We start from the raw sequence: 14,098 nt of genomic DNA on the forward strand, positions 1-14,098 counted from the left end.
AACACCGGAACAAAAGTAGGAATCAGAATTATCAGAATTAAGCGGAGTGTACGTTGTGTGATGCCACGAGAAAAAGACTATTGTGTTATCGGGAGGAACATCTATGTTCGCATCGATTCACCCACCCTGTTGTGAAAAAATAAATAATTCACAAGACCTTTTTTGTAAAAGTATCAATACACTTTTATTTATTATTACAAATTTCGATTTAAATTATTCAAAACATTTTCACATTTTGCAATAAACTGTCTTTTAATCGAATTAAAGAAGAATACATATGGCATCGACAACTTAAATAATTTCAGACAATTTGATTTCACATAAATTTTCTTGTTGTTTGAAATATCTTAAAAAAATGAGCACATTTGAAAGTTCTTAACTAAATCTGAATGGTTTAAATGAAAGTGAAAATTTCACAATTTCATCCGACTCATCCAAAGTTTGACGCTTGACTCGATTCAATCTGGCATCTGGAAATGGTGGCAAATATCCTTCTGGCTTACGCGTGCTGAATGATGGCGGTTGTTGTGGACAACGGGGATCCTTCGATCCAGGATAACAAAATGATGGTGTCGTATACGTTTGTTTACATCCTTCAATTGTAGAACCTGAAATTAATTTTAGACACATTTATCACAAAGTAATCCAAATTGAAATACTTGATTCAATCACTTACCTGGATAGCATAAGATATTTTCTGTTGTCGTTGTTGATTTTGTCGTTATTCGTGTTGTGAATGGTCGCGGCGATGAAACTATTCGATTCGTTGAAAACGTTGGGAATGTCAACGGTGGTCTTGTTGTAGTTGGCCGTTGTGTACTTGTTGTTGTTATAAATCTTGTTGTTGTCTCGGGCGAGATAGTGGCAGTGATTCCTATTCGAAAATAAAGAATAAAATTTCACATAGTTCCTGCTATAATTTTTCAAAAAAATATTTTCAAGTACCTTCAGTTGGAATGATTTTGGGGGTTGTATACGTTTTGCATCGTGGATCCAACGAGTTGGGTGCACATTGAATTGGTGTGCTGACTGTTATTGGTGTCCGCGTTGTAAATGTTGAGAAACTAAATGGAGGTCTTGTCGTGTAGGTTGGCAGTTTTGTAGTCGATGGTGCAGGTCTGGTTGTCGTTTCTGGTGCAAAAGTGGCAGTTGTTCCTATTGAAAATTAGGAGATAGTTATTCAAATGAAAACTCATTGATTTTTCACTCATTCATTCATAAAATTCATATGTCAATTGCCTTTGATAGTCATACCTTCAGTTCGGATACTTGGAACATATTTAGTTGTTGCAAATGTTTTACATCGCGGATCTAATGAATTGGGAGTACATTGTGGAACGAATGTACTGACTGTTGGTGTCCGCGTTGTGAAAGTGAATGGAGGTCTTGTGGTGTACGGTGGCTGTTTCGTAGTCAACGGTAGTCTTGTTGTTGTTTCCGGTGCAAAAGTGGCAGTCGTTCCTTTTTAATGAAAAAGCAATGCAAAAAAATACAAAGTTGGTTTGATTTATAATTTCATCTCAATAATACCTTCGGATGTGGTGCTTGGAATGAATCTAGTTGTGGTGACTATTTTACATCTTGGATCCAATGAGTTTGGTGTACAAGTGAAAGGTGGAACTGGCGTTGTGGTTATCGGTGGTCTCTGCGTCTTGAAAGTTGTTGAAGCTTTCGGTGGCAAATATGTTGCTGGTTCAGCAGTTGGTGTTGGATTTGGACAACGTGGATCTAAATATCCTGGTCCACATTTTAAAGGAACAACCAATTGTTTCGATGCACAACTTGGGTCTGATGAACCTATGACATAAAATTCACAAAAAATGAACATTTTTTAAATAAACTAAATTTACTATGTTTAAAATTAACCAAAAAACTCAAACCTGGATAGCAGCGAACTGAAGATTTAATTGTGCTAAACGATGGTTTAATTGTTGTTGAAATCAAATTTACGATTGGTGGCTGTTTTGTTGTTGCTTGAATGCATCGAGGATCGAGAGAGCCTGGATAGCATCGAGGAGTACTAGCTGATGGTTGTTCAGTTGTCACCACTTTTGTGGAACTAACCGATGGAATAGTCGGTCTGGTGGTTTTCGATTTTTGACATCTTGGATCGATTGCACCCGGGTAGCAAATTGGAGCTCGTGTTGTACTTGATTCTTTATATGTGCTTGTTTCCGGAATTTCACCAACCTTTTGCTCAATTTGTGGAACAATTATGTTTGGTTTTACACATCTTGGATCGAGTGAGCCCGGATAGCATATGGGTGAACGTGGTGTGCTTGGTACCTTATAAGTTGTTGTTTCTGGAGTGCCAACCGTAGTTTCTGGCATAAATTTTGTTGTTGTTTGTTGTTGTTTTGGACATCGTGGATCGGGAGACCCTGGATAGCAAAGTAGTGCTCGAGTTGTGCTAATAAATGGCCTTTTCGATGTTGTTGACGGGATATCTGTGGAAATTGGTTTCGGGCATCGAGAGTCAAGGGAGCCTGGATAACAGATCGGTGCACGCGTTGTACTTGGAATAGAAGGAGTTGAAATTGGTGGTCTGGTAGATAAATTTGATGTCGTTCCAAATGTCGCAGGCACTTTTTTGCTTGTTAATTGGGCACAACGTGGATCTGGAGATCCCAAATAGCAAATTGGTAGTCGCGTTGTTTCCGGAACTTTATAGGTTGTTGTTACTGGAATATCAGTTGTAGTTTTTTCTGTGCTTTTTGGACATCGTGGATCGGGTGACCCTGGATAGCAAAGTGGTGCTCGAGTTGTGCTAATAAATGGCTTTTTCGTTGTTGATGACGGAATATCAGTGGAAATTGGCTTCGAGCATCGTGAGTCAAGGGAGCCTGGATAGCAGATCGGTGCACGCGTTGTACTTGGAATAGAGGGAGTTGAAATTGGTGGTCTTGTAGATAGATTCGATGTCGTTCCAAATGTCGCAGGCACTTTTTTGGTTGTTAATTGTATACAACGTGGATCTGGAGATCCTAAATAGCAAATTGGTAAACGTGTTGTGTCCGCTACTTTAGAAGTTGTAGTTTCTGTAATATCAGTTGTAGTTTTTTCTGTGCTTTTTGGACACCGTGAATCGGATGACCCTGGATAGCAAAGTGGTGCTCGAGTTGTGCTAATAAATGGTCTTTTCGTAGTTGTCGGGGGAATTGAAGTCGTACTCGGTCTTGGTTTGAATGTCAAAATATCCGTTGAAACTTTTTGGCATTCCGGATTCCTGGAGCCAAGGAAACAAATTGGCTTTTCAGGTTGTTTCGTTGTCGTGAATTGATTGCGTGGTGGAGTAAATGTGGTTCTAACTGGTGGCTCTTCTGTCGTTTTGGTCGATTCGATATCACAGTTTACGTCATTTGATCCCGGCACACAAATGAATAACTTTTTCGTCGTTTTTTGTGTAACTGGTGGTGGTCTCGTCCTTGGTATGACCACTGGAGGAGTTGAAATTTCAATTTCCTTACATCGTGGGTCAAGCGAACCCGGATAACATCGAGGTGCAACAGTTATTCTCTTTGTCGTACTAGGGGGTAAATAGGTGGGTGCTGTTGTACCAGTTGGATTCGGGCATCTGGGATCAATATTTGGCCCCTTACAATTCAGTTGTTGTTGCAATATTTCGGATGATTGTGTCGTTGGAATTAATTCCAAATTTTCGCTTGGAATCTCATTGCGTGAGTCGATCGATGGCTTTGACTTGACCGTGACAAATGGTGATGGTGGTTTGAATGTCAAAATTTCAATATTACTATTTAAATCATCGGTTACGCGTTGGCTGCAACGCTTATGCTTTGGATACTGACTACAGAAGGAATCAAGGCCTGCCTTAATTGTTGTGGTTTTGAATAAATTCGAATATGTTGTCGACTCTCTGTAAGTGGTTGAATCCACCTTTTCAGTTGTTTCAGGATATTGTTGTTGAATGCAGCGAATATCACGAGAATCAGATGTACATATTAATGGCTTCAAAGTAGTTGAGTCTTGTTCGAAAATTGTCGTTGACATGTAATCCGGCCGTTGTGTGGATGTATATACAAAATTTGGTCGTCGCGTAGTATCAATAAAAGGTAATCGTGTTGTTATTCTAGTAGTAGTTGTCGATTCATATATTCTGCTCGGCAACGTTGTAAATCCAAGCGGTGTTCTCTCAGTTAATTTATTTCGAACACAATTTTCATGACGTGGATCTGATGTACAATCAACTTTGCTTATTTCCTCTGCATCACAAATTGCTTCGGCACAATTTCCACGGCATATCTGAAGCGAAAATGTTTTTTATTTATTATTACACAAATAATTACATAAGACAGACACACTCACCTCTATGTCACACTTAAGATAAACTTGAGACTCATCAGGAAATTTGAATGCTCTTAAGGTGTTATGCAATAGTAAAGTAGCGCCCGATGAACCGGTTTCGCTTGTCTTATGCCAAGTACCGAAAAGCTTCCTTTTCCTGTATCACAAAACGTTCATTTTTGTTGTTGTTGAGTTAATGACAAAAAGCTTAACCGAATAAATTAAGTTACTTACATTGTACAACCAGATGCATCGGACAATTGAACTTTGCCCGTTTTCTTATCGTCAAAGTCGTCATCGTCATAAGCCCAACAATTTCGAACTGATAAATCATATTCATTTTTTGGATCACGTAAATAAACTAGGACAGAAAGTGCTTCGCCAATTTTAATCACTTCACCGACCGGCGCCAATTTTGGATATATTCCACGTTGAATGTCCATCCAACAATCGACACCACCATTCTTAGTTGGCACAGTGACAACATCTAAAAAAAATAGTTACATATAGCATTGAATATCAATGTAGGTTTTTGTAAGTCGATTGCGCGTGACAAAAATGCATTAGATTAACTTCTGTCAAATCTATACCTAACATATCAACAATGAATGGTTTAAAGTAGATTTTTTTCTCTTCTTCAATGCCCGTTCGGCTACATGATATTTTACGCGCTGCATCAAATTCGCCTTGCACCTCTTCGTCTTGTTGAATAATCAAAATGTTATCAACTGAATCACATATAGCACACGATGGCTTGCTTCCACATCCTTCATATGGTACAACAAAATTGTATGATTTTTCACCTTCACCAGCCGAAACGTATCTGTTTTTACAGATGAAATGTGTTGACATTTGGATTTAAATTCACATTATTAAACAATTGTTGAGAACATTTCTCCCGAACTGCATAACAAATAAGATATACCTGCATTTTGGGTCATTGAAATAACCCTGACTGTAAATGATGCCTTCGAATGGTTGTGAAAACATGATGGTCACTTGCATCGAATCTTCATTTTTGTCACATTTTACATCGATCAATTCAATTTTATTCCTATTCTCTGAATCCTTCAGAGCTAATGCATTGGGAAAATGGGAAGCACTGGTTAAAACCTTTTCACGGAATCAAAATAAACAAGAACATATGTTGACGAAATCTTTTGTGATAAAACCGCATAACACTCACACTAAAAAGGGCAGTAAAAGCAACCCAATTGGCTAGTATTGTAGCTAAGGACATTTTGATGTTAGTTGACTTTCATTCAAAATGAATGATCTAACGTCATTTAGTGCTAATGAAATTGTTCACTGAAAAGAGACAAAAAAATGCACTTTTCGTGTTAAATAAACTGTTGAATTACTATTCAATTAAATGAAAATTCCACAAAAAAAATCAATAATTGAGAAAAAAAACTTGTTTTTAATTAATAAAGAGTTTATAAATTTTCATGTTCATGTTAAATGGTGGATGTGATGCGAAAAATGAAGCAAACCGTCTTTGAATTACATAAGGTCAAAAGGCTAGACAAAAATATGAATAAATAAATTTATCCGACCAAATATAGTGACAATATTTTTTTTCTCACTGTGTAAATTTTACGCATTTGGTAATATTTGAAATGCATTCGAATGCATTGCATTGTTCAGTGAACAATGTTCACTCGCAAACCAGTTTCATTCCCATCCATTTTAATATTAATAATAATAAATATATGTTTGTTGGTCAATTGCGGTATAGTTCTTCTTCGCCATATATTTTATGGAATTGAACGGGCGCACGAATTAGAGAGAACATGCATCGAACAAACTTAAATGTCAAACAAAAAGTTGACCTCTTCGCATGCAAATTTTGATAGTTTTTTTCTTCTTCTTTTAATCCATGTATGTACAATTCATTTTCCACTTCTTTCACACTCAGACTTCGATCGATACGTCACGAATCTATTAGCGTGTATGAGTACTTTTCATATATTGTGAATAATAAAAAGATAACGTAATAGACACACAGCCGATGTTCGTGGTTATTATGTCACTTCATTGCAGAAAATTAATTAAAAGTTAAAGTTGAGGCGTTTAACACCAAATTATATTAAGTTAAAAGTGATTTGTTTTTGACGCCGATGACGAAGAATTGCACTTTTACTTTTTTTCTCCATTTTTATTTCCAGTTGAAGCGATTTTTATAAATCAACATTAATAAAAATGAATTGAGGAAATGTGGTTAGACAACGTAAACAAAGCGAATCCTTAGACTTTTTTGGTGTTTTGTGCAAATATTACACATATACACTACTTTGAAAAAGAATTATGTAATTTTTCACTATTTCGTAACATCTGCAGACCCATCATGGAGTCGGACGAACTTAAAATTTGGAATTAATTTAGAGTGTCTTTGAAGGATATGATAATTTGTAAATCCTTTTTATGTAACGCACACAATATTCTTATGGTGTATCTCAATTTTATTATGGTGTATTGAAAACTCTCCTAAAAATCCACTGGAAAATTCAAAGAAAAAATATGAATTTTTCGAACGATTTAAAATATGTCTCGAATCACAAAAATAAATATTTTACAGAACTTTAAGAACTTGAACAACACTTTTAAAACACATTTAACGGACTCTTATTTAATCAAACAAACAAAAAATGTTATGGATATACCTTTCGAATCGATTCGATAATTCGCGAATAATATGATCGGGAAACAAACGAAACCAAACTAAATTGTTAGAGTAACAAGCTGCCTCTTAAATAGGCTCTGGGTGTCTGTCGAAGCAATGTTACAACACACAAAACTGGCTGACAAAAAAAAAAAAAAAACAAAAATATCGCCGTCAACACATATACTCGGTTCAGACGTATCGATATGTTTTTTTTTTCTTTCGGTCGCATTGATTCATTGCCTCTCTCGGTTTATCTCAAATGGCATTGGTGAATCTAGTTGTATGCGCGATTGCACATACACACATATACAGGTCTGTATCACCCCATTCAAACCAAAAGAAACTCTTCCTGCGCTAATCTTCCACCATCATTGCAGCTTAGATTTTGTTGTTGTTTTTATTTTCGTTTCTATCTACAAAAGCACAAAGGCAGATGCGACAAAGCGAACAAATCAAAACAAATGAATGAAAAAAAAAATCAAAACCGATACTGAGACGGCGGGCGCAAGCACAATATTAGAAAGAACGAGAGAAAATAAGTAATTTCAAGAGTTCGATTTGGTAAAAAAGCAGAGATTGACTGATGACAGCCCCTCTCAACCTGTTTGAACGGCGGCGTTGATGATTATACAATTTACCAATAGCAACAAATAAATTGTGTTACAATTGCAAACAAATGAGTATGCACAATGGCAAGTCTGGCCAAATAATATTAATAATTTGTAATAAATTTTCTTGGGTTCAATTTAGTTGGCATATTGTTATTGGTTTGGATCATATGATCGGTAATCATTGAACATATGATCGGTGGCATAAAGATTTATGGTGCGTGTTCGGTATTTTATCGGCACTTGACCAGTGGATCAGAGTAGCCGACCGTTGTGTGGTGCGCAAAACAAAAGACTTGTATACACGAACGACAAACCGAATGTAGGTAAAGGTGAAGTGATTATCGTTTCTATTTTCAAATCGAATTGTCTGTCAATTTGTAATTCAGTGTCAGCTACTTTATGAGCGGTGTGGCCACATAGCAAATCGCATCTCTTTTGCTCGACTTAGCATGCTCATCGCGTGCAATACTCGCATCATAATCAATACGGTACAACATGGATTTTGGATTCGATTAAACAACATATGCGATTAATAGCTGTGTGGTCAAAGCCGATAATGTGAACAATATCGAAAAGTAAGCAATTCGATGAATAAGCCTTTAAGAAGAAGGCCATTGATATGGGTCTCTCTCTTTCTCTCCCTCTCACGGATTAAATTTCATTAATTTCTGATTTGGCAAACAATCAATTTAATTACGGCCATTTATTGCAAACAAATTTCAAATGCACAAGAGAAAAAAAAAGCAACACATACACACATCACCGTTTCGGCACGAAATCTTCATTCATTTCTTTATATTAACAGTGGATTCGGTAAAAAAAAATAGGAGAGAAAAAATTATCGAGTAATGAAACCAATAGCATAGACATTAATAGCTAAAACAGTAAAAATAATTCTGTTTTTTTCTTTGCAGTTTATTACTTTTGATGCACCTCTTGAGAATCCACCAATTAACACAATTTTCACAATGCTCTAAGGTTTCATACCTCTTTTTTGCCTCCCCTTTTTTTTGCAATGCATTCAAACAAACCATCTCAATTTTTATTTCGATGCTCGAATCAAATTCATTCATTTGAATTTTTATTGGTCTGTCAACATTCCGAGACACCGACAACGAGCTGTGTGCAATTGATGCAACTCGTATTTGAGTTATAGTCAAATTAATGTCTTGTTGGCGGTGGTGAAGATTTTTCTTACCAGAAATCATAAAACGTGAAATGATTAAGCACCGATTATTACTCCATCATTGAACACATTTCACATGACGAATGTAACCTTTTTTGGCCCGATATTATATTATTCGGCACCGAAGATATAACCGACGTGGTTTAATAGCAATAATAACTGTTTAACACATATTATGGCCATTGCCTTTAATTGGTTTAATTTTTTTTTTGTCTGACGAAGCATCATGTCATCGAAACCCATTTCGCATCTGATTTGAGTTTCATATACACAAATCTTGAAAATTATCTAACACCCGTCAACATCGTTTTTACTTCAATTGTGGATTCCACTTTGGTCGTACAAATAACGTTGATCATTTCGATGAATCTCATAATGCGAATATCGAACCCGTCAAATATTACATATACTTTGCGGGCGAATTAGTCATGCGAAATTATTGTTCATTAGACAATACGAAAGAACATTGAGTACATTATCAATCTCTCACATTTAGTCTCCCAACAAACGAAAATGAGTTAATTGAATCAATGAGGGATCGGTGATTTTCGGGTATATCAAACCTATAATTTTGGATACAAACAAAAAAAATGTTACATAATTTGAAAAGTTCCTATACATATTATTATGTGCTATGATTGACGTTAATTAACATGGTTCACTTGAACTTCTCGTGCACTCTAAAGTAGAAAATAATGACATTCGATAGTATTCGAATGGATGGCATTGTGATAAAACTGTTACATTCTTTGGATTTGGTATCATCTTTAAAAGCCATCGATTTTTTTCTGCCAAAAAAAAACATTAAATACGAAACGGAAAGTGATTTTTAAAATACCATTTATTACAAAGGTCATAGTTCGTACCTCGTTTTTAGTTATTATCTTGTTGGATTCAGTGATACATCAACCAATCGCATCCTTTTAATAAAACTTCAAATGAATCTGACTCTATAAATGCGCTTCAATCGCAAAACAAAACGATCAACGGAATTGGCGACGTATTTTTGTCAACACAAAAGAAATATATCTTTGACTTCATCATATTATAATAATAGATAACCGTTGTTGAATGTTAAAGTGCACAGCCAAACATTTTTTTATTACTGTCTCGGGCATCCTGTTTTGTTGGCTATTATTTATGCAATTTCTGGATGATACAACAATTCACACCCGTGAATGATTCAAAAAGAAACGAACAAAACCAAAGAATGCTTATAAGCATTAACGGGCTAATAACATCTTTATAATGACAGCGATTTATCAGAAGAAAAATTTGAATATATTTCGAAATCAACATAAAACGAAAACAAAGCTTACATCCATAAAAACCAAAAACAAAGCTTAAGCATTCATGATAAACATTCAAATCCCATTTTATTAATAAAAATATATTAAAATTAATCGATTAAGTCGTATTGAGACTCGATTAAATTGTTCAATGTATTATATTACCGATAAATATTTGCCAATTGGATGCGGTATTTAATTTTGTGCGTGTAAAAATATGATGAAGAGTGTGTTAGCTTTGCAATCAAATATGAACAATAGACATATATGACAACGAGAACATATTAGAACAAATAGGCAGTTGGAACGCTTCTCTCTGTCCATGACACACAATTTAATGGAGTGATGCATAACCTTTGACATTATAATTCAATATCATTGATTTCTGAAGAGTTCGTCTGTCACGAATCAAAATACTTCGAACCAAACACATTTATGTCAATAGGCATTTGGCGTCAAGTGAAAATACGGATCCGAAAACCATTGCATACTTCTTTTTTGGCGCACGTTTTTCACAGTTTTAATTCAATGGAACATATGGTGGCGATGACGCAATTTTCATCTTAATCTGTTTTTGCGAATGAAAAACAAAGCATTTGTGTGACCACAAATTTAGTAAAAAGACAAAGTGCATTCTGTGTATTGTTTGAGTTCAAGGCAAACGGGCGAAGCGCGTTCATTTCCAGTTGGGTTGCGTTCAAACATTATTCTATATAATTTATCTTGTTTTGATTTTCATACGTTTTTTACATTTCTTCTTTTTTGTAGACGTCGCATTTCTTCTTCGAATTGTTCTTTGTTAGCGTTCTATGTATAAACGTATATCCGAATGGCAGACAGTCTAGTTAGCTTAGAATTCAATCGTAAGTGTCAAGAAGAGAAATATGTTCATTGATTGAAGAAGAATGCTAAGTAGCTTTGGTGTTTGTCCTTCATCATTTAATGTTATGAGGCGGTAATGAACAACGATGCGCAAAAAAAATAATGGGTTTCAATTGAAAATTCTCGTTTTTCGCATTCAAGTTGATTTCTTCGCAAAAACTAGAATTTAATGTTGGTACGGTCAATGAAATGGACGTATAACAAATCAAACTTGAAAGTTCAAAGCAAATCAATAAAAAGTATCACACGGTGTTCATCACATAAAGAAAATTGCTTAATTAGTGTACATTCAAACTATAATTATTCCATTTATAGCTTCAGATTGATATCGATATCATTTTTTATATTTGATCAATTTGTGTAAATTTTCTATTTTTAGCCAGAAGTACTTCCCTATTTTGCTGAATCACAATTTCTTTGTTGGTGTTATTTCCACACTTTTTTCGAGATGATTATATTTTGCTATTGTTACCTGACAGAAAAATGTTAAAAGCTTGTGATTGCTTATAAGTGGGCCAATCAATTGGATTGATGAGATGATGACTTGATACAAAAGATCCACTGTAATCAATTGAGATTTCTACATTGCTTACAAACATGTTTCATTTCACGCATCTGCATTCTTTCTTACCTCTTTTACCCAATGGATCCAACGGTAGATAAAATCACATACCGATTTTGAAAGCGTTTATCGCAAACACTTTTGACGTAACCATCGACGAGTTTTGTTTCGAAATCCGTACTCAGTCATTTCTAAGCCGCTTCCTTGTTAACAGTATAGTCTCTCTATTTTAATTGCACACACCAAAGTGTATGTATATTCGCTTTTTATCAACACATAAACTCGAATGCATTATTGAAATGCTGCGTCAATTTCGATTAAAATGATTTATTCCTTGGTTTTTCTGATTTTCTTTGCGTTTTTCTTGCTTTACGCATCTTTATTTCATTATTTTGAAATCGAAGCCGCTGATATGTGCACTTCATTGTTTGAATACGAAATCGATCGTACGAAATGGAGATGTTTCAATGGAAATTCAGGATTTATATGAATTTCTCTTATGATTTTTGTCATTAGCAGAAAAAAACAACAACGGTTTTTTCAAAGAAATGGTAAACAATACTTTTATGTAAATCTGATCACCTGTGACTTTGGTTTATTTGATTCTTCCATTGTTTTGTTTATTTGATATTTTTATAGGTGATTCTGGCACCAAAACATCACATAATGATAAATTACTTTGGTTTCTTATTGGATTTAATGGGGTTAAAATAACTACTTCTTTCACTCGTTCATTGTTTGCTTAATTGAAGATTATGTTTTTTAGAAAGATCAACTCCAGTTTCAATCCAATTCAAACTGATTTTTACTCATAAATAGTGACAATTTGATTGGATTATTTCAAAAATTTCTCTCTCAATTTTGAGAGTAGTCTGAATTTTGGTCAAATCTATGAAAATTTGAAATTAAAAAAAAATCGATTCGATCGAAAAATATCGATCGTCAATCCTCATGCATATACAATTTCGAAAATATTTTATAATTTCATAACCATCGTCCATCGAATGGAAATGATCAACTCAAAAGTAGGTCAATTCAGATGGGAACTGAGACTTTCACGTTTTAATTCTGATATGTTTGTGTCTCATTTTATGAGTTATGTTTTACAGCTTGTGAAAAATAATTGCTTGTATCTTGCTGTATCACTTTAAACCGATTTGAACTACTGTGCGACACAAAGCTCATATTCCCGATGATATAATCGATCAATTTAATTTAAAGAAAAAAAATGAAAATCATTCATAAACAAAACTCAGTATGAGACACTTGATTTTCATTTGAAATAAAAAAACAAATTATATGTGGAACACTAAAAAAAAATGCTCAAAGAAAATCAGTGTAACATGTGGTATTGACATAATGTACACGTCTATATGCTAAACGGTCTGTTGAAATGTATGTCTACAAATCTTTTCACCGTATTCAACAAGTTCGAGTCAAGAATATGTGATTTATCCAAAGTGATGAAAACAAGATAAACACATTTTTGCCGCTAAATTCCTACCGAAAAAAATATGTAAAATGAATACAAAATCCGACAAAATGAAGATAGTTTTCGTTGAGGAAACCACAACAAACATTTTTCAATAGAGTTCGTGAAATTCATTTCAGCTCTCTGCCATTGTTATCAAGCGAATCACCAAGACTAGGTTAAATTATTTTATGTAGACGTTGGTGGTTCAAGTTGCCGAAAGACATTCTTCGTGTGCAAAGTATATTATAAACAATTTTGTGGTGAATTGCGTTGTGCACGAACTTTTCAATTGTTGTTCTACCAGACAAGAACGACGAGACATAAAATTTAATCTTGAATTTCCGTGCGCCAATCGCAAATGAAACCAGTTAAAGATTTACCGGATGATCATCTCTTGGATATTCAAATCCGATTACGTGCATCTTCCGTCTATGACAAGGCGGAAAACGAGAACGAAGAATAAGAAGCAAAACAATCTAGGCAACGGATCAAAAAGCGAACCAAAAATAATCTAAACAACCGTGGCTAAGCCAATAACAAATATTTTTGTTCATTTGTAAATCGAGAAATTCGATTTTTCAACTTCCAATCCAGGAACCTGTTTTCATCATTGGCAATTGAACTCTCGACCACAAAAGAAGAAAGTGGAATTTAAGCGCTTTTGCTTATCCATAATTCGTTGAACAACATAAAATGCAATAAATTGAAGACGCGTCGCACACAGCATACGAAAATACGGAACTAATTTTTGAAAAAGAAAAACGACTTTCGTACGATTTTCATTGATGAGCGACGATGACCGCAACCCAATGACTTTGCGACTTTACGACGTCGAAATGCACAATGCAGACCGAAAAGAATGCTTTGGTTTGGTTGAGATTGAATTTTAAATGTGTCATTTAAACTGGCCGATAAAGAAAGAGAAAAGTCGAGAATCATTAAATTTAAAGCGAAAGTATAAAAAAGCAGCCATTTATACACAAAAAAATATGGCACAAATGGAAATTTGTCGATAAAAATGCTCGTTTTCATGGTCTTTTGTTTCATGAAGAAAACACACGCGGTGTTGGTCATTTGTGTTTTTTTAAGATTCCTGTTGTTGGCCAATTGTTCGCATTGAATTCACA

At 34.8% G+C, this 14,098-nt stretch overlaps 1 protein-coding gene across 2 annotated transcripts; it reads right to left on the bottom strand.

Annotated features, from left to right (window-relative positions):
• Positions 1-225: 225 nt before the first annotated feature.
• LOC116337084 (mucin-2-like) lies at positions 226-7,015 on the bottom strand. Of its 2 annotated transcripts, none has more exons than XM_031761393.1 (12): positions 6,966-7,015; positions 5,489-5,610; positions 5,228-5,415; positions 4,893-5,125; positions 4,537-4,789; positions 4,324-4,459; positions 1,881-4,260; positions 1,531-1,797; positions 1,255-1,461; positions 946-1,155; positions 677-874; positions 226-608 (listed from the first exon to the last, which is right to left on the bottom strand). In XM_031761393.1, the coding sequence occupies exons 2-12, from the start codon at positions 5,540-5,542 to the stop codon at positions 376-378; spliced, it is 4,359 nt and encodes a 1,452-aa protein (XP_031617253.1). In that variant the 5' UTR covers positions 5,543-5,610; positions 6,966-7,015; the 3' UTR covers positions 226-375. The 2 variants fall into 2 exon arrangements, with proteins under 2 accessions (XP_031617253.1, XP_031617254.1); XM_031761394.1 differs by lacking the exon at positions 6,966-7,015 and adding an exon at positions 6,738-6,772.
• Between the last annotated feature and the right edge of the window lie 7,083 nt (positions 7,016-14,098).

Source organism: Contarinia nasturtii, unplaced genomic scaffold (assembly GCF_009176525.2).
Source record: "Contarinia nasturtii isolate CC-2019 unplaced genomic scaffold, AAFC_CNas_1.1 Cnas_scaffold_220, whole genome shotgun sequence".
Taxonomy (NCBI): domain Eukaryota; kingdom Metazoa; phylum Arthropoda; class Insecta; order Diptera; family Cecidomyiidae; genus Contarinia; species Contarinia nasturtii.